The sequence below is a fragment of the Zootoca vivipara genome, chromosome 7 (genome assembly GCF_963506605.1).
Source record: "Zootoca vivipara chromosome 7, rZooViv1.1, whole genome shotgun sequence".
In the NCBI taxonomy this organism is placed as follows: Eukaryota; Metazoa; Chordata; class Lepidosauria; order Squamata; family Lacertidae; genus Zootoca; species Zootoca vivipara.
The window spans coordinates 7,322,172-7,347,548 of NC_083282.1; the positions used below are offsets into that span (position 1 = coordinate 7,322,172).

The 25,377-nt window shown below is 50.1% G+C and overlaps 1 protein-coding gene across 2 annotated transcripts in view; it reads left to right on the forward strand.

Annotated features, from left to right (window-relative positions):
* The window catches only part of KIAA1614 (KIAA1614 ortholog), a 45,289-nt gene that overhangs the window by 14,339 nt on the left and 5,573 nt on the right, over positions 1-25,377 (forward strand). For both annotated transcript variants that reach the window (XM_060276625.1, XM_035123755.2), the window contains 5 exons: positions 2,396-2,539; positions 4,640-6,336; positions 7,961-8,141; positions 18,137-18,407; positions 19,834-19,961. In XM_060276625.1, the coding sequence (XP_060132608.1) occupies positions 2,396-2,539; positions 4,640-6,336; positions 7,961-8,141; positions 18,137-18,407; positions 19,834-19,961 (2,421 nt within the window). The remainder of the gene's footprint in view (positions 1-2,395; positions 2,540-4,639; positions 6,337-7,960; positions 8,142-18,136; positions 18,408-19,833; positions 19,962-25,377) is intronic.

The window sequence follows — 25,377 nt, forward strand, 5'->3', positions numbered from 1 at the left end:
GGGGTCAGTTTCAGCATCTTGGGCTTGCCGATCAGGAGATCGGCGGTTCGAATCCCCGTGATGGGGTGAGCTCCCGTTGCTCTGTCCCAGCTTCTGCCAACCTAGCAGTTCGAAAGCACACCAGTGCAAGTAGATAAATAGGTACTGCTGTGGCGGGAAGGTAAACAGCGTTTCCATGTGCTCTGGCACTTGACATGGTGTCCCGTTGCACCAGAAGCAGTTGAGTCCTGCTGGCCACATGACCCAGAAAGAAAGCTGTGGACAAACGCTGACTCCCTCGGCTTGAAAGCAAGATGAGTGCCGCAACCCCATAATCGGCCTTTGACTGGACTTAACAGTCCAGGGGTCCTTTACATCCCCCCCTTTACTGTGTTGCTAAATGATGCATGTCTAAAAAGTGTGTCACCAACGTGAAAAGTTTGGAAAGCTCTGCAGTGGACCATTGGTCTTCAGCTGGTGGGACACGGCCTGATCTAAGGTGTGTCCCAACAGCAGCACTGTATCATTTTTAAAAATTAAGAAATTGGTCCCCAAATGCATGCTCAGTCTAATGGTGAGTCCTGGGTTTGAAAAAAAAAGGTGAACACTGGTGTAGACAGTCCTGAGCTACATGGACAAAGAATCTGACTGAATAGAAAGCAGCTTCTTAACCCATCCGGTGTAGCTGCTATAGTTTCTCATTTGCAGGGCAATCCTAGTAATGTTTACTCAGAAGTAAATTCAATGGCGCTTGCTCCCTAGTCAGGGTGGGCATACCTATATTGCTCAGTTCTGCTCAACCTTGAAGCTCTCACTATTGATATTGAGTCAGCCACTGCATCTCTGCTTACATCTGCTATGCAAGGATGTTGCAAAGATTGTTGTTGTTTAGTCGTTTAGTTGTGTCTGACTCTTCGTGACCCCATGGACCAGAGCACGCCAGGCACTCCTGTCTTCCACTGCCTCCCGCAGTTTGGTCAAACTCATGTTCGTAGCTTCAAGAACACTGTCCAAGCATCTCGTCCTCTGTCGTCCCCTTCTCCTTGTGCCCTCAATCTTTCCCAACATCAGGGTCTTTTCCAAGGATTCTTCTCTTCTCATGAGGTGGTCAAAGTATTGGAGCCTCAGCTTCACGATCTGTCCTTCCAGTGAGCACTCAGGGCTGATTTCCTTCAGAATGGATAGGTTTGATCTTCTTGCAGTCCATGGGACTCTCAAGAGTCTCCTCCAGCACCATAATTCAAAAGCATCATTTCTGTATCTGTAATTGTTCTCTGTATGGTTTTTATTGTGTTATAAATCACTTTGAGACGCCTCGTGGGAAGCTATTCATTAAATAAATAAAGGCTGGAACAAGTCAGTATTTATCGAGCAACAGAATACCCTTTTCAGGGGAACAATTAAAACAAAATATCTCATCCAGGCATGTAGACTGTGCTCCCTTGCTTTTTTTTGTGGGAGTGGATGAGATAACTTCCTGAAGCGAGAAGATCCTAGACCTCAAAACGCATTGGGTAAATGCTCCCTGGATTGTCTGTCTTGTTTGTTTGTTTGTTTGTTTTGCTTTTTCTTTAAACCAGAGTGTCTCCATGAGTCATGAGGTGACATACTTTGGGAATGTGGAAGCAATTTCGTAGAGAAGACCTATTGCTCATTATATGGATGTTGGCTTCTTAGTCTTGCCCTGATCTGTGGGGAAACCCAGTTCTTCAGGTTTATTTGGTGCAGGTGTGCTTGAAAGGCCAGAGCTGGCCCCTGGCAACACAACTAGTGCTGTATTCTGAAGATGTGAATTTGCCAGTGGTGGGCACCTGCAGGATACCTCTGACATCATATGTGCCAGAGATCGATCGATCTATCTATCTATCTATCTATCTATCTATCTATCTATCTATCTATCTATCTATCTATCTCATCATCATTAATCTGTGGTTTTTTTTAACAATGTATAGTCTTCCACTCCAGTGTTTTGGGTACTGCAGAGCCTCCCAATTCTTTTTAAAAATGTGCATGCAAGACAGCTTGGGGCTCTCTTTGGTGGGGATGGGGGGCACTTTTTAAGGCACTGCCAAGTACATCTTTTTACTTGCTGTCATATGTAATTGAATGGCTTCTTTTAGTCTAGAATGTAAAAATTTCAGCCTTAAATGCTTTGACCTCCCTGCAGCTTTCCATCCTGGCTGTGTGTCTAGAAATCAGTTTTTGAGATGGATGTTACCAAGCTGGCTATATCTTGACCTAAAGGATGCCACCTAGTGTGAACTCAGGCAGCTGCAGGGGACCTAAACCCAGCCTCTATGAGTGTGTTGTCTCCCCGCCACACTGCTGCCACCGTCACTGTTAAACCACTCTTAATCCTTGTTATTTTTTTCCTAATCCTCCACTGCTTCCTTGCTCCCTGCTGCTTTGCCTGCAGGGCCTTTGTTCCCAACCAGGAGCTAGAGCTGAGTCCCAGGCATGAACAGGCCAAGCAACTGCTGCAGAGAGCCCGCATGAAGGCCAGGACGAACCCACTCCGAGCAAGCCATAACATCCTGCCTACTGCCCCTCAGGAAAGGAGGTAAGGCCAGTGATTTATCCTGCTCTGGGCCTGGGAGGCAGTTCAGGGAAGAGGGCAGGAAAGAAGGATCTGTATTGCGTTTCCTGTCCACAGCCCTCCATTCCAGCTTTTGCATTTCTTGCCTTTTCATCTTTCACACTTGTAAACTGCTTGTGCTGTTCGCATCTATAGTTCTCCATTCCCAAAATTCAATACACTCCCAACTGTGTACTGTACCTGTTCGCTGTGCTCATTGAATACATTTGTACCTAATGTTGGGAGGTTTTCTGTCAGCCACCCCTCATTGGGGGAACTATATTGTCTATCTTACCAGTACTGCCTAGTCTAAAACTATGGTCAGAGTGAGGTGCTATGCCAGCTAATCAAGGAGAGCACCCCAGGAATTATAATGTGTGTTGATTCTGGACCAGGAAAAAACAACAACAACGTATGTGATGAAAAACATAACTTTGGATTGAGATGCAAACATTTGATGGAGTGAAATCATCAATTCTATTAATTGCAGTCACACCACTGATATGACTTAGGGATCCATAATTACCAAAACAGGGACTAGCTGGTTCCTGTACAGAAATGTAGTCATGAATATAAACGTAAGAACATATTGTGTGGCAAATTCACTTGACCGAACTTTTTAGAATAAGATTTAGAAAAAAATGGTGACAGCTAAAAGGTCTTTCAGCATAGGAGGGGAAACATAACTTGACATGGGTGTTTACAAAATGTGTGGCAAGCTGTTGGGTCTCATGGGAAACTGAATTCCTGGCCACTGTGCTGTGAAACCGTTGTTTAATGCTAAACAAACCAGTGTGCTGATCTTTTGTTGTGCAACAGATGAGGGTATCATTCACTCTCACATGGCCAGCACATCAAAGATTATTGTAAGCGCTAGTGGAACACATTCTCCGTCCCCTATGCCAAGCACACTGGCAGCTTATGCAGAGTTATTGAATCTGGAGGATTATGTTGATTGACTTTTTATTTCATGACAACAAGAGAGGCGCCAGCTATAAGATCTTCCCATCGAGGCACACTTGTGGTGTCTGCATAACAATATCAAACATCATCTCTAGAGTAAAATGAAAACATAACCCCCACCAGCAAACTTCCCCCTGTCTCTTGCATTGTTGCTCTATATTCTACCCTTCCTCCTATGCTCTGCAGCAAAAGAAAGCACTTTTAATATAAATAGCACGGGTGCTCCTGATCCAATAGAAAATGATCACATGGATCTAAGAACATAGCTGCCAAGTTCTCCCTTTTTTAAGGGAAATTCCCTTATGCTGAATAGAAAAGGGAAAACTTGGCAGCTATGATCTAAGAAGCGTACGTGACTGTCAGTTGGGTGTCTTGGCCTAACTGAAATCTGACTTGGAGATGTAGCCACTCCTAAAACCAAGGCTTGCATGTAAGGAGAGCACTTGAAGTTTTTCGTAGAGCTGTAGGGAGCTAAAATAAATCAAGGAGTCAGTGGGGGCCTGACACCAGCAAGTCCTCTTTAACAGCGCCATCTGGTTACTCGTGCAGTTGCTGTGTGTTGAGCATGAGTAGTATCGTTGCTGAGTTATCCAGTTATCCAGTCCTAACCGGTTCCTTGGATCTTCCCCTCATTCTGTACACATCCATAACTGCTGAGTGGCCCTTCCTGCTAGAATGAGAATGCAGCTGCAGAGAGTACTGGCACAGCATTGGGATCCTAGTGAAGGAGGTGCCAGGTTCAATGTCCGTGTGATGCTCGCAGGGCAGTCAGGATACATTTTATCTTGCTGAATGGATCTTGGAAGAAAGGAGATAAGCTTAGGCCATCGTTTCTCAAAATGGGGTCCCCAGCTGTTGTTGGACTACAACTCCCATAATCCCTGACCACTGGTCCTGCTAACTAGGGATGATGGGAGTTGTAGTCCAATAACAGCTGCAGACCCAAGTTTGGGAAACACTGCTGCAAGTAGAGAAGTTACAAGCACCACCTTGGTAAGCGCCCTAGGTGCTCATTGAGCCAAGTGGTGCCCTCTGCCCAGTATTTGGACGCAGCTCCATTGGAGGTAAGGCTGGTCTGTGTGAGCAGGCCCACAGTCTTACTCTGTCTGTTGTGTGCCTCAGGGATGGCTGCGGGATCTCTGCTGCAGACACAAAGAAGTTTGCTCTGAAGGATGGAGACCCCCACGCCGGCGGCAACCTGAGTGACTCGTCCAGCGGGGAATCCAGCAGTGAGCAGCAAAGGAAGCGAGGGCCGTCCCCGTCCCGAGTGCGTTTTGAGGATGAGTCTGCGCGAGATGCCGAAGTCCGCTACCTGGAGCGCCTGCAGCTGCGTCAGAGGCGGGTGTTGGATTCTGTCCTCCTGTCTCTGGGCCGTGGCCCGCTGGTCTCCAAACCGGACCTTTCGGATTACATCAACGGCGAGCTTCACCGCAAAGAGAGTGGCGGTGGCGGCAGTGGCAGCAGCAAACCCGGCTGGGAACAGCAAGGCAGCAGGGGGCGCTCCGAGAAAAGGAAGCCTCTGGTGGTCAACGAGGAAGGCAAGTGCAGCGCATGCGGGTCTTATGTCAGGAATCTGACAGCCAGTCAGAACCCAGATACCGGAGCAAAGCAGACTGTGAAGAGCATGCATCAGTCTTGCAACATCCCCCGAGAGGGCAAGGAGCTAGTTCGGGCCAATGAAAGCAAAGAGCTCGACGCTACCCAGGAGGACTCGCGAACCAGGGCTTTGGGTCCCAAAGGAACTCCGCTGTGGATCCTTCCTTCCCGTCAGCGTGTTTACACAGAGCGCATCAGGGAGACGTACATAGGGGAAGTGACTTGCATAGATGAGGTGGATTCTGCTCTGGACAGCGCCACAGATACATCGGACAGCTACAGGACGGACAGCGAGGAGGCTGGTGCCAGCAGCCAACGGTCAGGGGTCAAAAGCGCCCGGCATGGTGGACCAGGTCCGGATCCCGGGCCGTTTCCCCCTTCAGAGGGGGAAGCCAAGAACAGGAAGGCCAACGGGGAGAGGCCCAGAGCAGATGGCAGCTGCCGTGCTAGTGGAGGGGAAATTGTGCCTCGCAGATGGGAAATTGGATCGAGTGCTAATCAAGCCAACGACTGTTCCGTGAAGGGGGCCTCTGAGATCAGAGATCAGGTGACCAAAATGGCAGAAAGTAAGGCAGAAGCCTTTCCCCGAAGCAGCCAGCCTGTAGATCTGTATCAGCTGGTGAAGAAAGGCAGGATGCAGGAACATCCAAAGCTGTCCAAGGCCCCGTCAAAGCAATCCACACCCACCTCCCACCCTCAGAAGTTGCCTTCCCATCTGGTCCCCGATGGTGTCGCAGACTCCGTGAACAAGAGGCCCGTGGAAACTTCCAACCGAACTCATAGGCCAGCGAACAATTTAAGTCAAACCAAGCAAGAGCAGGGCCCTCCTCAGCAGCTAACTGAACAGATGAGTGCCGGCCACAACTTTGCTTACCGAGTTCCTGCACCACCCACCACTGGAAAAGCCCACCCTTCCCCTATGCCTTACAGGAGGGCTGCTCTGAGTGGCAGCCACAAGCTCACCAGCCAGGATCCTGGGCGGGTGGACCAAGCCAATGAACTATCAATTTACTCTGCCTCCCCTAATAGCTTCCGGAATGTGTGTGCGTCTGGGCAGGAGGAGGAGGAGAGTGGTCGGCAGAGTCCAAAGATGCTCTCCAAGAACCAGCTGCTGGCCTTGTCCACCAACAACTGCAACAACACATATGCCAAGCATGAGCCAAAAACCTTAGTGAGCAGAGAGGAGCAGCTCCAGGAGAGACAGAAGCTGAAAAAAAATCAAGGTAAGAGGTAATGTTGCCCTTTGGACAACTGTAGAGAGGACAACATGGTAGACTGTCCAGCACGGCAGTCCAGAATTTGTGCAAGTAAGATTTATTTATTCAGAGTTCTTGAACTTGCATGGGTTTGCTTATTTTGCATGCCTGACCCTGATTGTGAATATTTAGGTTTTTTCCACAAATTTTGATTCAGGGTACCTTTAGGGTGGGTGAAAAGGAGCCAAGAGCAAAGGGGGGAAAGCATCCTCCATGAACTTCCTTTTAAAGCAACCTAAATTTTGGTGGTCATCACAGGATCTTGCAGCAGCAAATTTCAAGGTTTAATAAGGTGCCATGCGAATAAGAAAAAAAATGGCGGTGCCTTTGGTGTGTAATTCCTCTTGCTTTCCAAATCTGTTGTTGCAACCAGGACTAGAAAGCTTATTTTCAGGGGCAGGGAATGTGGAAACGCCCAAGATGCTGTCCCAAACTGGATGCCTAAGAATTGCAGAAGATCGTCTGTTTTAGCGGATGAGGAATGCAGATGAATTACCTATTTCAGCATTAAAACATAGTTCCAGTTACCAAGCAGTTATAAAACACCTGAATAGTAGTTAGGATTTCTTTTATATGAAAAAGAGCCAATAAACATCTTGGTTTCCAGGTGTCAGTTGGAAATTTAAATAAATCTTAGCATGCCTGAAAAGTTAGTCTTTTCTCAAAAATTACGAGGCTTTCATTAAATTTAGTCACATGTCATATAACAGAGACAGTTTCTGGAAAACCCCATTTCCCACTAGATGCAAATTCCTCACATCTTGATTCAGAATGGGCATGCTTGTTCTTCCCTAGCTCTTTCAGAGAATTTTCCGAAAAAGCATTTAGCAGGCTCATTCTTTTCAAGTAATTCCCTGCAGATGTTTTTTGCCCCTCCAGAGGAGCTAAATGAGCTCTATTCAGCAGTCACAACCAAATGGCACACTGTAGTCGTGCTGTTGATGTAACTTGTGTATCGTTTTTGTGGACATCATAGTTGCCAAATTGCAGCGATGTGCCTGCTGCACATACTACTCCTTCTACTGGAGATGTACCTTAGTCAGACCTTAGCATGAGGGTGATGAAAAGCACAAAGTTTGGTCACTGAAAATGCAATCTTTCAGACTTCTCTTCATGATTCAGAACCTTACTTTCCTCCTGCTCCGTTTTAAACCCATTTCTGCAAAACCTGTTTATTTAACTTTAAAGGTTAAAGTTGGGGTGTAAGGAGTGAAGCAAAGAATTCGCAGGATTCTCAGCTCCCTCACCAAACTACAGTTCTATAGCTTTGGAGGCGCATGGGGGAAAGTGATGGCAGTCAGATAATACAAAACTTAAGTGTGTAAGGGTAAGGTGTACCCTTAGATTTCCCAAGCTGGATTCCTACTCTAGCCTGGGCATCTGATATGAGATTTGGGGGCGCGGGGAACACCAAGTTTCTTAATAAATAAGAATTTCACACAAACAAGGCATTTATGATAATCTGTGGACTAAGTTGCAGTGACCTGATATGCCCAGAAACATTAGCTGATGGTGCAAGTCCACCCCCGGGGTGTGTGTCTGGTTTTTTTTAAAGCAGAGGCCATTGGAAGTGTCTGTGTTGTTGCAACAGGTCCACTGTCTTCTTCCGCCCCTGGTGTTCCCCCTGTTGCTGCCAATGCCATCACTTCTGCTGCCATTAGTCTCTTGCCAACAAGGGAGGAGACCAACTTGACAACCTCAGCTCAGCCAATCCATAGGGAAGCTCCAGCTGCCGAGGCTCCAAAGACAAAGACATCGAGTGCAGCCCAGCGGTGAGTAAACATGCCCTGCTGCACATTGCCATGAAGCAATGGGTTTGGGGGCCAGCCGTTAGATCAAGCCTTCCTTTTCTAAAGTCAGGACCCGCAAGGGGCATCTGGCGGCATTCACCTCCGTTCCGGAATTTCCCTTTTGTTCTGATGGAGAACTAGCCACAGCTCAGATTTGATAGCATAAGACCTGTGAGGGACAGGGGATATCGCGAAGTCCCTCCCCTCCTGAGTTCAAGCCCGTCCCCGAGCAAAGGGGAAAGCAGGGAGAGTTCCGATTCCAGTGGGGAAGCAGGAAGTCGTGTCCGAGGCTCAGGCAAGGTAGAGGAGCCAGGGTCCCAGGTGGGACAGGAAGGGGCAAGTAAGGGGGGAAGACCCATCCCCCCAACTCCAGAATTACGCAGGAAGAGGAGGGGCAAGAGGATGGGTCTGCCAAAGCTTTTGTGTTGGAGAAAGACGCGCCAAAAGCCATTAGGAGGTTCTGAAACCGACTGACAACATCGCTCCGTGTAAATAGCAATGACTTGAGCACTGTAAATACGCAGCACCAATAAAAGAATAAAATGCAGAGCTGCGTAGCGTCGTTACTCTGAAGTAGTCCACTCCGGCCACTGTGACAGCAACCTCCTAATCTTTTTTGGGCTACTTTGGAGTTGCCGGGATGAGCGTGTCAGAGGCGGAGAAGTGGCGGCAGATCGCTGAGCAAGCCCAGCTAGAACTGCAACAGCTGTCGCTGCAGGCGCAGGGAGAATTGAAGGCAGCTAAAGAGGAGACTAAGAAGGTCCAGGACGACCGGCTACAACTTGCGGAACAGGTGAGAGAGCTCCAGGAAAAAGAGCAGCATTTAAGGGCGGTGGCGGTAGACCTCCAAAACAAGCTGGATGCAGAGAAAAACAAGGCGGGAGGGGCACCCCAAGTCCAAGGGCTGCCAGGAAGGAGAGCCGGGACCCTAGTAAGCAAGTTCAATGGAGACCCGAAGGAGTTTCAGGGCTTTGAGACTGAGATTGTGTATGCTCTTGAGCTGCACCACGATGAGTTCCCTGATGATGAGCACAGAGTAGCGTTTATTGTGGAGCACCTTACAGGGGCGGCCAGGGAGTGGCTAAGACCGTTAATTGCAACAAGGAATCCTTGCATGAAGAATGTCAAACTATTTCTAGAAGGTTTGAAAACGATGTATTCGTCCGATAGTCATATGGACCAGACTAAGGAGGAACTTCATAATTTACGCCAAGGAAATATGACAGTTCGCGCGTATTGGGCGAAATTCACCATGCTGGTGCACAGATTGGGGTGGGATCTGGAGTCTGCCCCAATGCAAGCGGCGTTTTACTTGGGGTTGCATGAGGAGGTGAAGGATGAGCTCTCGAGAGGTCCAAAGCCCAGTAATATGGATCAACTGAGCAAAGCGGCTCTGGCGGTGGGGGTGAGGCAGGAATCCAGATGGAGCGACAAGCAAGCAACGCGCGCAAAGCGGGCTTGGTTCCCACGGTCGCAGGAGAAGCCACTCCCTCAACAACCCTTTCAAGCCACGCCTGGGGCCAGTCAGGACCAGGAACCCATGCAGATTGATAGCGCGCGCGCGCGGGCTTTTCAAACCCCAGCGGCGCCAAGACGCAAGGAGGGAAGGGGTGGGAATTGCTTTCTCTGCAACTCCCCCCAGCATCTCGTCAGAGACTGCCCACATCGCAGGGAGTGGCAAGGAAAGGCGGGAACGGTTGTGCCCTCCCCCACTGACGCAGCACCACAGCAGGGAAACGGGAAAGCCTGGCTGCAGGAGACAAGGGGCGGCAGCCAGGCACAGTCAGCAGACAACAGCCCCAGCCCACCCACCCGCACAGAGAGGAGCAGAGCCAGCCCACCCCTCCCAGAGCAGGAGTGGTTCTAGAAGTGACGCTCACGCTCCCAAATGGCTATCCATTGACGGTCCTCGCCCTAATTGACAGTGGTGCCTCAGCCAACTTCTTCTCGAGAAACTTTGCAGAAGAGCACCAGATCCAGCTTCTGCAGCTGGATTTTCCTCTGCACGTGGCAACCATTGACGGCAGAGAGCTGCTGGGAGGGGCCATCACTCATCAAACCCCCCCCATGAGAATGACGGTTGGAAGGCACTCAGAGACACTGGCATTCAACGTCACCACCATCTCAGACCCCCCAATCGTTTTGGGCATGAGCTGGCTGGCGCGCCACGACCCCTCCATAAGTTGGCATCAGAGATGCATCACTTTTGGATCGGACTTTTGCCTGGAACATTGCATGCAGCACCAACCAGGGGAGGGGCCTCCGATAGCCACGGTGGCCACCATGCACGTCAAAGGGGGTGAGGCGATACCCAAACCATACTGGGACCTGCAGGAGGTCTTCAGTGAAGCGGAGTCCGACCACCTGCCCCCACACAGGCCTTTTGACTGCCAGATCAACCTGGTGCCTGGGGCAACTATACCCCCAGCCAAGCTGTACGCCATGTCAGACCAGGAACTGGAGGATCTGCGCGCTTTTATCGACAAGAACCTCAAGCGGGGGTTCATCAGAGAAAGCAAGGCAGCAGGGGGCAGCCCGGTCTTCTGGGTGGACAAGAAAGACACGCAACAGCGCCGTCTTGTGGTGGATTTTAGACGGCTGAATTCGGTGACAGAGCCAGTGGCTTTCCCCATGCCCAGAGTGGATGATCTCCTGACAGCGGCACGCAGAGGCAAGATTTTCACCAAGCTAGACCTGAGGGGGGCGTACAACTTGATCAGGATCCGGGAAGGCGATGAGTGGAAAACCACGATGTTCACGCCTCTGGGCTCTTTTGAATATCTGGTGATGCCCTTCGGGTTGCAAGGGGGCTCAGCATGCTTCCAGGCCTTCATGCACCACGTCCTGGGGTCCCTACTCTTCAGGAAATGCTTGGTCTTTCTGGATGACATCCTTATTTACTCCAACGACCCAGTGCAGCACGTGAAGGACGTCAGGGAGGTGTTACAGCGCCTGAAGGAGAACCACCTGTATGTGAAGCTGGAGAAGTGCAAGTTTCACACCAAGGAGGTGGACTTCCTGGGCTACAAGCTGTCAGACAAGGGGCTGGCAATGGACAAGGACAAGGTGCAGACCATCCTGGACTGGCACAGCCCCAGGACGCGCAAAGATGCCCAACGCCTACTAGGCTTTGCCAACTTCTACAGGAAGTTCATCAAGAACTTCTCTCGAGTTACGGCTCCCATCACTGACTGCCTGAGAGGCAAGCAGAAGTTCAGGTGGACACCAGAGGCGCAAGCAGCGTTCGAAAGCCTCAAGAGGGTGTTCGCCTCAGACCAGAACCTGTTCCACGTGGTTCAGGACGCGCCCCTACGCATTGAAACAGATGCTTCTGATAAGGCTGTGGGCGCCATTTTGTTGCAACTGGACGCCAACAGAGAGTGGAGACCCTGTGCCTTCTTCTCCAGGAAGTTGACCCAGCCCGAGCGAAACTACACAGTTTTTGATCGGGAACTTCTTGCGATCCACGCGGCGTTCCAGCACTGGAGACACTTCCTGGTGGGCGCCAAGCACCCCATCCAGGTGTGCACAGACCACAAGAACCTGGAGTTCTGGAGAACTGCCAGGGTGCTCAACCAGCGGCAGATACGGTGGGCGGAGTTCTTCTCGAACTTCAACTTCTCCATACACTACATCCCAGGAGAGCAGAATGTCAGGGCGGATGCCCTCTCCCGCAAGCCAGAGTACATGGAGGAGGAGGCGCCACCAGCCCCAAGGCACATTTTCCCCCCGTCGGCATGGTCCTGCGGAGCAGCAGTGGTGAGCGAGGCAGAACTCACAGCACTGACGGCAGCGGATGAATTTGCCAACCGCATCTTCAGAGAACTGAGAGGGGGGAGGGAGCAGGCAAAAGACTTTGCAGAACGCAGAGGGCTGCTTTTCTACAAGGGTGCGCTGTACCTACCCACCACCCAGCTTCGACGTACGGTCCTCAAGCAGATGCACGACAACCCTACAGCGGGGCATTTTGGAAGGGACAAGACCACTCACCTAGTCATGAGACACTTCTGGTGGCCAGGGGTGAGGGAAGATGTTCGAGACTATGTAAGGGGCTGTACCACCTGCCAGCGGGCGAAGGTGGTCAGAGCAGCGCCACCAGGGTTGCTGGAGCCCTTAGCCACACCACACAGGCCGTGGGAAGTGGTGTCCATGGACTTCATCACAGATCTGCCTTCGTCCAGGGGTAAGACTGCAGTGTTGGTGGTGGTGGACCTCATGTCCAAAATGTGTCACTTTATACCGTGTGCCAGGGCAGTCTCGGCAGAAGAGACAGCCAAACTGTTTGTTGATCACATTTTCAGACTGCATGGATTACCTTTAAGGGTTATTTCGGATCGTGGCCGCCAATTTGTTTCCAGGTTCTGGCGGCGGCTCATGAACCTCCTGCAGGTGGAGGTCAGCTTGTCGACGGCTAGACACCCGCAGACCAACGGACAAGCGGAGAGGGTCAACGCCATTCTGCAGCAGTACCTGAGATGCTACGTCAGCCAGCGGCAAACGGACTGGGTGGATCGCTTGCCACTAGCAGAATTTGCCTACAACAATGCAGTGCACGTCTCCACAGGGGTGTCGCCCTTTAAGGCCAATTACGGGCGCGACCTCAGATCTTTCCCAGAGAGGGAGAGGGAGGAGGAGGAGGAGGGCCCACAGGCTGAGGATTGGGCAGAGGAACTGGAGACGGTGCACCAGCAGCTCAGAGAACACTTGGAGAGGGCCAAGGAAGCGTACAAAAAGGGGGCAGATCGCCACAGGCGACAAGGGGAGGTCATCAGGGTGGGGGACAAGGTGTGGTTGTCCTCGGAGGGCCTTCCCACCAGGGGGAGGTGCAAAAAGCTGGCACCCAAATGGCTGGGCCCCTTCACGGTCACGCAACAGGTCAACCCGGTGGCATACAGGCTGGCACTGCCAGAGGACATGAGGGTGCATCCAGTGTTTCATAGATCGCTGCTGTCGCCGTACAGGGAAAGCAGCAGGCTCAGAGACAGCGAACAAACCCCCGAGGGAGGGGGGGAGAGGGAAAGCAGGGAGCAACTCAATGAGGCCACGGCCATCCTGGATTCAAGGTGGGGGGTGGGGGGCCTGGAGTACCTCATGGCATGGGAGGATGCTCCACCGTCCCAGAATGAATGGGTTCCCGCCACTCAGATACAGGAGGAATTCTTGGTGGAAGAATTTCACGCCCTCTTTCCCCACAGACCCAAGCCCTGGCACATGGAAAGGGAGGGGGAGGAGGAGGAGGCACGGGAGAACAGCTCACCATGGCGCTGGGAAGCGGAGTTTGAGGAACCAGAGGATGAGGTATGGGTGTCGCCAAGATCCACCCAGTCAGAGGAAGGAGCAGATTGGCAAAACATTTTTACCCCCACCAGCTCTGACGCCACGGACTTTTTGGGATTCCCGTCCTCCCAGGCGGAAGGGGGGGGCTCGCAGGACTGGGGGGAGGTGTTCACACCAACGGGCTCGGAGAGCACCGAGTTTTTAGGCTTCCAGTCGTCACCGACACATGGGGGGGGCCTGGGGAGGGGTGAAGGAGAGCTTGGGAGGGGGGTGGATGTGAGGGACAGGGGATATCGCGAAGTCCCTCCCCTCCTGAGTTCAAGCCCGTCCCCGAGCAAAGGGGAAAGCAGGGAGAGTTCCGATTCCAGTGGGGAAGCAGGAAGTCGTGTCCGAGGCTCAGGCAAGGTAGAGGAGCCAGGGTCCCAGGTGGGACAGGAAGGGGCAAGTAAGGGGGGAAGACCCATCCCCCCAACTCCAGAATTACGCAGGAAGAGGAGGGGCAAGAGGATGGGTCTGCCAAAGCTTTTGTGTTGGAGAAAGACGCGCCAAAAGCCATTAGGAGGTTCTGAAACCGACTGACAACATCGCTCCGTGTAAATAGCAATGACTTGAGCACTGTAAATACGCAGCACCAATAAAAGAATAAAATGCAGAGCTGCGTAGCGTCGTTACTCTGAAGTAGTCCACTCCGGCCACTGTGACAAGACCTTTCTTCAAACCGGTGATGTGGCCAAACGGTGTTTCATCAGTGCATTGGAAGGGGTTTTTGTTACTTTCCTTTAAGTTGCAAGAGAGGCGATTCCGGCTAAACCTCAGGAAGAACTTTTTGATGGTAAGAGCTGTTCGACAGTGTGACAGTCTCCCTCAGGAAGTGCTGGACTCTTCTTCCTTGGAGGTTTTTAAGCAGAGGTTGGGTGGCCACCTGCCAGGGATGATTTAGTCGAGATTCCTGCATTGCAGGGGGTTGGACTAGATGACCCTCAGGGTCCCTTACAGCTCTACAATTGTATGATTCTTTGAATAAAATGCCAGCTCTTCCTCTCCTTCAGTGCTGCAACCTTTCCTTCACCCAGATGCAGCCAGGTCTGCCGGTGCCCTCTGCTCTCTCAGCCTGGGCTGTTTCCTCTCGCTGCCAGTTAGCACAGCCCTGTGGCGCTGCCAGCTGGCTCTAGACCTTGCCACCCTTCCTGCTGCTTTTGCCCTCTCACTCCCCACCCCCACCCCTCAAATCTGCCTTGGTCTGCTCCTCCCTCCCTGCCAAAATCTCCAGACAGCTGTTGCTATGGTTACCTTTCTGAATCAATGGAAATTTACGGCTTTTCCATCTTACCCAGGGATTATATCGAAAATGCTGTAATGGCACACAGCATCGTTTTCTCCAGTAGAAAGTTTTTAGAGAAGTCCAGTTTCATACCAGCCAAATTTAGCAGAATAAACTGTTGGGCACAATTCAGTTAGCGTTGTTATCTAGTTATTTGACATGGTGAGTAAAGTAATTGGATCATATGCGAAATTCGTACAGCGTTTGCTAGAAGCATGGTGATTTTAAAATGACTGCCATGGGTGCTTTCCTTCCCCTCAATTTAAAACATCACTGCATTGTGGAATCACAGAGTTGGAAGGGACCACGAGAGTAATCTAGTCTAACCCCCTACAATGCAGGAATCTTTTGCCCAACATGGGACTTCGATCAGAAGGTCGGATGTTCAAATCCCTGTGACGGGGTGAGCTTCCGTTGCTCTGTCCCAGCTCCTGCTAACCTAGCAGTTCAAAAGCACGCTGGTGCAAGTAGATAAATAGGTACCGCTCCGGTGGGAAGGTAACCAGCATTTCCATGAGCTTAGTCCTGCTGGCCACATGACCCGGAAAGCTGTCTGTGGACAAACACCGGCTCCCTCGGCCTGAAAGGGAGATGAGTGCCGCAACCCCATAGTTGCCTTTGACTGGACTTAACTGTTCAGGGGTCCTTTGCCTTTACCTTACCTGTGGCTGCATATCCATGTAAACTTTTCCACGAAGCTTAAATATGTGTTGTTGCAATTTATGCCATGCTACTCTTGCCTCTCGTTTCTTTTCTCATTTTCTCTCTTCCTCCTCTACTGTCAAAATGACCACAAGCTTCTTAGGGTTCTCTCGTCTTTGGTTACTAACCCTGTAAAGTTTTGTCCATACTGATTGGGCTATAGGTAATAGAATCTTGTGGCCACAATAAAACAACCTCTGCTGTAGGGCAGATAAGTGTGCCCAACTGCCTTTTGATCCCATTGGGTTTCTGTGCATTGGGTTTCCTTGAAGAGGTCCCAGCAACATAGAGGTGAAAGGTTATTCAGCAGCCTGCTAATGGCTACAGTTTTCCATAATAACTTTTTTTAAAAAAATAATCCTTTGTGATTTTAGTCACAAGGGAAGGCTTGATATGGTTATCTGGACAAATGAGATTTTCTGGTTTCAAACACAGAAACATTTGCCTTCAAACCAGCTTGCTTGCTTCTAGGCGCTCAGAAGTTTCCTCAGAAGTGAATCTACACAGGGGTGGACCTAGGGGTTTTTTGTAAGTTGGCCCCTGCCGAGGGCGCAGGCCCAGGGGAGCACAAAAATCACGTCTCTCCACTCTGGCTCCGAGTGGCTAGGAGGGAAGCTAGCAGAGGCAGGCAGAGGGACGACAGAGGAGGAGGAGGAGTTGGGGCAGGCAGAGCAGAGCAGACCCCAACACAGAGGAACTCTGGCAGAGCACGAAAGGAAATGAAAAGCAAACCTTGAGAGTTTCTGGTCCGTAGTCCCTCCGGGCTTTGGAGGCGCTGATACAGTTCCTTGCCTCGGGTGCAAGGGAGCCTAGGTATGCCTCTGGTTCTACAAGAGGGGTTCCGCCAAGTTCAAAATGCTTTTATTCTCGCTTCTCATGTTGCTTTCATAAAGGCGCCCATACCCACGTTTCACAAGGCACACTTCCTCACGCTTAGAAATGGAATGTGCGCGGCTGGTGTGGACGAGACGCACATCCAGTTTGAAGGGAATGCCGCTCCAAGTTTTCTAAAGTTCGATTTTGTTTTAAACTTGTGAACTCATTAAGTGCATCATGCGGCCCTAACCGTATGGGCAGTCCTAGGCCAGAATAATGCGCAGAATGAGGAGCAAGCCAGGGTTTTGCGTAAGCAATTAATATGCATGTACTGAAAAGGAAACAGAGGCTGCTGGGAAGCAAGCAAAATTTGGACCACTGCAGTTTGAAAGGTTTTTTTTAAACCCTTTTCTCCCCTCCCACCCTGCACCCCCCCCCAAGTTGCTGTTAGCCGTGGAAGAAAGAAGCCATTGGGACAGGTGAGGCAGCATCTGTCAGGAGGTGGCTGTATCTGACAGGGCCCCTCTTCTCAGAGGAAGACAGTATTGCCTGGTGAATTGAGGGTTGTGGGCTTTTGCCTGCTGCTAAGGGTTTGTTACGAAGGCCCCTTGCATTTGGAGAAGGTCCTCTGTAAAAGCTGTGATTTCCTGTGGGTCTTTGTTGAGCAGATTGAGAAAAACGAGTCTGGTAGATTCATGAGAGCCAGTGTGCCCATTCATTATTACTATTACTGTTTTAAAAGTATGAGACTCCATTCTGCCAGTCTTCTGCCCCTTCAGGCTTTGTGTGCATATTGGCATTTCGAGTGTTAAAAGAAAAAACTGCTGTATCTGGGCATGATAATTTGGCTTAGCTTTCTGCCTGGTAAACTTAGGGGGTTTGTTGTTGTTGTTTTATGCTTTTAAAATTGGAGAGCTCCTAAACCAGGGGACACAATTTAAGGTTAGTGAGGAAGACTGGGGAGAAGACAAGGGCAGCCAGTGTTCTAAGACCTATATTTGTACACGTTCAAAAATAAATTGGGGTGGTTGGAAGAGCACGTGGCTGTGCACTGTGCACACATTTAAAAGACGTGTCCCTCTCCCCCGAGGCGTCCTGGAAACTGTAGTTTAACCCCCTCAGCTATCATTCCCAGCACCCTTAGCAAACTACAGTTCTCTGGATTCTTTGGGGAGAGTGAGTGTGCTTTAAATGTGCTTAGGGTGTGCACAGCCTATCTTTAAGAGGACATGTTGCAATTCTCTTCTTTCATAAGGTCAGTCTCCCACACTTTTTACCCCAAAAGGATTTATCCCTTTGGCGTCACACCTAATAAATACCCTTTGTCCCAATCAGTGTGCAGATTGGTTGGCCACAGATATAGGTGCGGTCATCATTATGTGGGAAATAACAAATGGGATGGGAGATAGACTGCACCCCTTGCCTTCCTTCCATGATGGTCCTTGATTCAGGCATGAAGTCCCCTGCCTGCAATCTGAAATTGCATGCAGGAAAATACTAATTTCATGAAGCTGAGCATCTAAGGTGGAAAAGGCTGTGGTAACAGAGTGGCATCATTCCGTTCCTTGGCACCTCTGCAACAAAAGCCCTGAAAGCCCTTTGAAATGTGCAGTTTTAGAATGGAACTGCCCGTGGGAACTGCACTCCAGGCCTTTTCGATCTCTGCGATGTACCATGTGACAGGTGTGCAGATTAGCTCTTATGGCCGTTTGCTTCGTGACTTTGCTGTTTTTGTTTGTTCGAAGCCTTTTAATGCCTTTTAAAAACCTTCCCTCGTTTGGTTATTGTGATCTCCGGCAAATGGAGCTGGGTGTTATCCCTGACTCTTAAACTGGCCTGGCGGACTTCTTTTGCCTTCCAGCAAACCCTTGGAGATCTACCCGGAGCCAAAGAGAAAGCTGTTTGCCAAGAAAAGTGGCTCCTCTTCCTCCTCTTCTGCATCAGGACTAAAGAAGTTCTTCACCACTCTGAGTCAGAGCACCAAGCAGAAGCTGGGCAGGTTCCGCTGCTACAGCATGGAGCAGATTTGTGCCCCAGAGCCGGGAGCTGCAGCACCCACTGAGGAGCCAGGCCCAGGCGCCACCAGCACACCCAAAATGAAGAAAGCACCTTCCCTGCAGTCCTTGCAGCTGGTGAGTCCAAAGGGTGCATCTCATGATCAGAGTTTGGAGACCTTTTCGGCTGGGGTGTGTCAGATCTTTGCCCGGTCCCATCCCTGCAGGCCAACTTTGAAAGGTTGGCGGGGCGAACCACCTGCGCAGCCAATCCAACCGGCTTCATCTCTCCCACCTATCAGCTGAGGGCCTGGAGAGCTGAAGTTCACTTCGTACAGACTTTGGTTGTGCAACTGAGTTCTTCCCTGTGGGAACTGCCTTGTACAGCTGGGGCAGCGGGCTTTGGTTCTCCTGCCAAAGTCTGCTTTCCCTTACCAGTGCACCGTCAGGAGCACTCCCTGTTGTGCATCGGGCACAAATGCCTTTTAAAACCTTTTGCATCTCTACCTGTATGACCTCAGACGTGGAGGAAGGCCTTGCAGGCCAAATTTGGCCTTCAGGTCAGAGGTTTCTCCACCCTTGCACTAGGTGGCTTAGATCTGGGACTTCCAAGAGGCAGGAAAAACTCAGCCTACTTTATGTAGGGCAGCGGCTATCAAATTATGTTCAGGGGTGTCATGGGGAACCTCTCCTCAAAAGACAGTTTGCCCCTCGCCACTGATTCCCTCCTCCCCCATCTTGCAGAAATTCTAGAGTCTCTAAGACGGTTGGACAGCTCCTCGTACGCTTCCTTCTGCCGCCAAGCTGGTGCCAGACGTTTTGCTCTGCTTTCCTTGGGACCACAACAGGGAGGCTGAGAGGGGAGACTTGTTGTCTGGTCATCCTAGGACCTCCATGCACACTGCCCAGTCTTGCAGCCTGCAGAGGTCCCTTCAGTCCTGCTAATGCAGTAGTTTGACTTCACCCTCAGAGGCACACTCCATTGTCTCTCAAGGCGGACTGGTGCCCACAAGAACAGCCTTTAACCTTTTCAGGCCTTTTCAGGAGCACATTTTAGCCTAAATGTGTGTTTAAGGTTTTTAAAACGTATATTTGTGTGGTCATTGCGCTGCTGGCAAGGCCACCCTTAAGTCAGGTTGCAACCCAGGAGTGGGGTTGCAACCCACCAGCTGAAAACCAGTGTTTGTAGTTATTCTTTCAGTTCCCCAGTACTTTGGCAAAGCCCAATAGTTCTGGCCAGTGCCCCAAGTTGCACTGCCATACATGCCCTACCATAGAAGCAGCCTATTTAGTGCCCTCAGTATGCCCTTAGGCTGCAACTTCTTTGTAAATCCCAGTACAAACTGACCTGCTCCATGCCTCCCGGACTACTGTGCAGATTAAAAAGGAGTTATAGCCACTGCCTTTCATACTGTCCAAACGTTCAGGCAGATCCAACATATTTGGGATGGGTAATGACGATTGTTAGGCTTTCTTTGCCCGGTGTCTGCTTTTTCAAAAGCAGAATCCCGGGGTTGGTTTTCTCAACCCTTGCCCTGGCTCAGCTCTTTCATTCTCCCGCTAGGTGTCGCCGTTCTGCCAACCAAGAAAAGCCTCTTCTGTTCAAAATCTGCATTCCTTCCTGGGCAAGGCTGACCGGTCCAGTCTCTATGCACTGGGGGAGCCAAAGGAAGAGGAGGCTGCTCTAAACAGGTAACACTGAAAATTCTAAATCTCCCATTTTTGTCATTTCTTCTGAAACACTGTGAAAGCAGAAGATTATTCTATGCCTGGTTACTGCGGGATCTGGGATGGTGTGTTTAATCCTTACAACTCACTCACACTTGGCTGTAAGCGACACATTACATATGCAATAGTATCATTCAGAATGGGAGTCAGCGAGTGGCCTTTTCGGCAATAAACACGGAAGAACATTGCCCCTAATCATTGCTTATGTATGTTCTGAAAGAAATTGGACATCTTAAAATGTATCTGCCTGTCAGGAGACCTCCCTACAGGGAGCCTCCCCCCATCATCCTGACTAGCACTTCGTCCAGCGAGAGCGGCAGCAGCGGGTCAGGTGGGGGGAATGAGGATGGGAGCAGCGGAATGGAGGAGGCACGGCTCAAGCCAACTAGTAGGAGAGGGAGCACAGCCGCTTCCGGCGCCCGAATTGAGGCGTGCGCCCAAACGCAAGGTTAGAGGGCGGCATTTCGGGGTGCCCAAGCTATTATCTCCTGCTGTGAGTGCCCACAGGCCCTGTCCCTACCTCCTTCCACCTGGTTTAGGGCGGGGCCTGGAAGGCCTCATAAAGGACTGCTGCCGCCGCTCTGCTGCTGGTGCTGCCCAGGGGAACTTGAAACAGCACAGAGTCCTTTTTAAAATGCTTTTTAAAGAATTTTTAATGTTTTTATCTTCTTTGGGGTGGTAGGTGGGAGGGATTTTTAGTTGGGTGTGGGAATCTGTTAAATTTTAGTGTATTTGTAATTTTTATTGTTTTTGGTTTTATTGTTTTATTGTGTTTGGGGTGGTAGGTGGGAGGGATTTTTAGTTGGGTGTGGGAATCTGTTAAATTTTAGTGTATTTGTAATTTTTATTGTTTTTGGTTTTATTGTTTTATTGTCTTTTTTGTGTTCTTCTTTTGTTGAGTTCTTTGCTGTTTTTTACAGAGGTTTTATTTTGTTTTTAAGGGGAGGGGTCAGGGCTGCCCGGGAGGGGGTCCCAGCAAGCAAAATGGCTGGGGCAGATTCCACAGGGGGGTGTGCACTGGAACAACCGATCTCAGTGGTCACGGGTAGGAGGAGGAGTTACGCTAAGACCAGACCATGTCATTACCGAGGAGGCAGACTTAGTCGTTGTCTGAGGACTATCCCTGCCTCCAGGTCTGGTCCTGACCGGACGGATATTGGAATCAGCAAGGGATACCCACATGACCTGAAGGTGCTGCTGTGCAATGCCAGGTCGATGATGAATAAGACCACCGCCATTCACGACCTGATTGTGGATGGAGGATTTGACCTGGCATGTGTGACAGAGACCTGGTTGGAGGAAGCCGATGGGCCCGTTCTTGGCGCTGCTTGCCCACCAGGTTTCTCTTATGCACAGCAACCCAGGCCATCTGGGCGGGGAGGGGGGGTTGCAGTGATTTTTAGGAAGTCATTAGTTTGCACCAGGCGTCCTATTGGGAAGACCCAGTTCTCTGAGTGCATGTTCTGGAAGTTGGGCAATAGAGGCAGTACAGGATTCCTTTTGGTGTACCGACCTCCCCGCTGCACCAAGGATTCCCTGCCCGAGCTGCTTCAGGTCGTGTCGGATGTGCTCCTGGAGACACCTAGCTTGGTTGTCTTAGGGGATTTTAACATCCATGCCGACACGACCTTACAAGGAGCCGCTCGGGACTTCGTGGAAAGCATGGCCACCATGGGGCTGTCCCTGAATAAGTCTGGCCCAACTCATAGCCGCGGACATGCCTTGGACTTGGTGTTTACCTCTATGGATGTTGGTGATCTGACATTAAGTAAAAGCGAAACAAAAGAAGTGCCATGGTCAGATCACTTTCTGGTGCAACTGGACTTCTCCGCAACCCTTTCCCTCTGCAGGGAGGTGGGACCGATTCGGATGGTCCGCCCCCGCTACTTAATGGATCCAATTGGCTTCCAAAGAGTGGTAGGGGATGTTTTATCCCATGTCGATGGCCTTTCAGCTGATTCCCTGGTGGCCCGCTGGAATGCGGAGTTAACCAGCGCTATTGACTGTCTGGCTCCGAAGCGCCCTCTCAGATTGCATGGAGCCCGGACAGCCCCGTGGTTTTCCCCGGCGCTGAGGGCAATGAAACAGTCGTTGAGACGGCTAGAGCGCCGGTGGCGGAAAACTCATTTTGAATCAGACCGGACACGGGCTAGAGCTCAACTTCGAGCCTACCAAGTGGCAATGGCGACGGCGAAGAGGACCTTCTTCACCGTCTCCATCGCATCTGCAGAAAACAGCAGCAGGAGACTCTTCCAGGTGGTTCGCAATTTAGCGGAACCACCTGCTCCATCCGGGCCCAGTACGGGCCACATGATCTCCTGCAATGATTTTGCAAAGTTTTTTGCAGATAAAGTCGCTCAGATTCGGGAAGAGGTAGACTCCACCGTGGGAGCAGGGCCGGGGCGGGGGAGTGCTAGAGTCCTGTCTAGTCAAGTTTTGTGGGATCAATTTCAATCTGTTACCTCCGAGGATGTGGACAGGCTGCTTAGACGAATGAAACCAACCACCTGTCTCCTTGATCCTTGCCCATCCTGGCTTATAAAAGCTAGCCAGGAAGGGCTGGGCGATGGGCTTCGCGGGTTGGTAAATGCTTCTCTCCATGAGGGAGCCTTCCCAGACCCGCTGAAAGAGGCGGTTATTAAACCGCTTCTTAAAAAACCATCTTTAGATCCGGCCAATATGGCCAACTATCGCCCAGTCTCAAATCTTCCATTCTTGGGCAAGGTGATTGAGCGAGTGGTTGCGGAACAACTCCAGGCACGCCTGGAAGAAGCGGACCATTTGGATCCCTTCCAGTCAGGATTCAGGCCTCATCATGGGACTGAAACTGCCTTGGTCGCACTGGTCGATGATCTCCGGCGGGCTAGGGATAAAGGTAAGAGCTGTTTCCTTGTTCTGCTGGATCTCTCAGCGGCTTTTGACACCATCGACCATAACATCCTTCTGGACCGTCTAGAGGGCTTGGGAGCTGGGGGCACTGTCATGCAGTGGTTCCGCTCCTTCCTCCTGGGCCGTGTTCAGAAAGTGGTGGTGGGGGATGAGTGTTCAGACCCCTGGGCGCTCACTTGTGGGGTGCCTCAGGGTTCTGTCCTCTCCCCCATGCTTTTTAACATCTATATGCAGCCACTGGGAGAGATCATCAGGGGGTTTGGGCTGGGTGTCCATCAGTATGCTGATGATACCCAGCTCTACCTCTCTTTTAAATCAGAACCAGTGAAGGCGGTGAAGGTCCTGTGTGAGTGCTTGGAGGCGGTTGGAGGATGGATGGCGGCTAACAGATTGAGATTGAATCCTGACAAGACAGAAGTACTGTTTGTGGGGGACAGGAGGCGGGCGGGTGTGGAGGACTCCCTGGTCCTGAATGGGGTAACTGTGCCCCTGAAAGACCAGGTGCGCAGCCTGGGAGTCATTTTAGACTCACAGCTGTCCATGGAGGCACAGGTCAACTCCGTGTCCAGGGCAGCTGTTTATCAGCTCCATCTGGTACGCAGGCTGAGTCCCTACCTGCCCACTGACTGTCTCTCCAGAGTGGTGCATGCTCTAGTTATCTCTCGCTTGGACTACTGCAATGCGCTCTACGTGGGGCTACCTTTGAAGGTGACCCGGAAACTACAACTAATCCAGAATGCGGCAGCTAGACTGGTGACTGGGAGCGGCCGCCGAGATCACATAACACCGGTCCTAAAAGACCTACATTGGCTCCCAGTACGTTTCCGAGCACAATTCAAAGTGTTGGTGTTGACCTTTAAAGCCCTAAACGGCCTCGGTCCGGTATACCTGAAGGAGCGTCTCCTCCCCCATCGTTCTGCCCGGACACTGAGGTCCAGGGCCGAGGGCCTTCTGGCGGTTCCCTCATTACGAGAAGCCAAGTTACAGGGAACCAGGCAGAGGGCCTTCTCGGTAGTGGCACCCACCCTGTGGAATGCCCTCCCACTAGAGGTCAAAGAGAACAATTACCAGACCTTTAGAAGGCATCTCAAGGCAGCCCTGTTTAGGGAAGCTTTTAATGTTTGATGGATTTCTGTATTTTAGAATTTCTGTTTTTTTGGAAGCCGCCCAGAGTGGCTGGGGGAACCCGGCCAGATGGGCGGGGTATAAATAATAAATTATTATCATTATTATTATTATTATTATGCTGACCCCAGAGCAGAAGGGGCACCATTGCCGGATTCTGCAAGTGACTAGGAGGTCATGTTTTCCACTATCTCTACACTGTAAATACTATGCACAATAAAACCCTTAAAGACAGAACGGACTTGGGTGTGTTTACTCGGGAGTAGCCACAACAATCCCCTGACACTGCCCTTTGGGTGAATCAGCCTATTTCTGCTCCATGTCACTTTTGCAAATGTTCTTTTTCATCCACAATATTCTGCCGCTAATTTTAATTTTTTTAATATGATTTTTATTCATTTCTTTTTTAACACAATATTTCAGCATACCAATAACAAAACAAATAAATTCTTTGCTCTACTGAGCTTGTGACTTCCCTCCATCCCTTCAACCAGTTTTTAATTTTCAAATCTTTATATCCTCTACTTCAGACCTTTATATCTTTATGATCAATTCTGTCTCAATGGTCTATAAAGTTTTGAGATTTAGTTTTTTCATTGCAGAATTTATATCATTCCCGCTAGTGTCTTCATATTTTTACAATAATTATTCATATACCCAATGAATTTACTCCAATCTCTTTGAAACTTTTTGTCGTCTTGGTTCTGGATCCTGCCTGTCAGTTTGGCCAGTTCCGCATAGTCCATAATCTTCATCTGCCACTCCTCAATCGTTGGTAATTCCTGCAATTTCCATCTTTGAGCTAATAAAGTTCTTGCCGCTGTTATGGCGTACATAAATAGTATTTGGTCTATCTTTGCAATTTCTTCTCCCATCAAACCCAGCAAAAAACTCTCAGGTTTTGGGGGGAAGGTATATCTAAACAGCTTATTTTTTTAACAAAATCCACATTAGCTTGGTTTAGGGAAGTTTTTAATCTGTGATATTTTAATGTATTTTGCTATTTGTTGGAAGCCGCCCAGAGTGGTGGGGGAAACCCAGCCAGATGGGCGGGGTATAAATAATAAATAATAATAATAAATAATAAATTGAGTATAACTGGCTGGATGTTACGTGCTTGTGCGTTGGGGTTGTTTGTCACCACCCTCTCCTTCCTTTCCTCTCCCGTGTTACTGCTAGGAAGCGATCAGAAGTTTCTTTAAAAAATAAATAAAAAATTATTGTTCATTTTATAAGAACAGACAAACAAAAACACAAAGGAAACAACAAACAACACATAATAATTCTTACTAATTTCTACTTTTCCTTAACAGGAAGCGATCAGAAGTTTCGTTTCCATTGTCAAACCATAAAACTGTAGCTAATT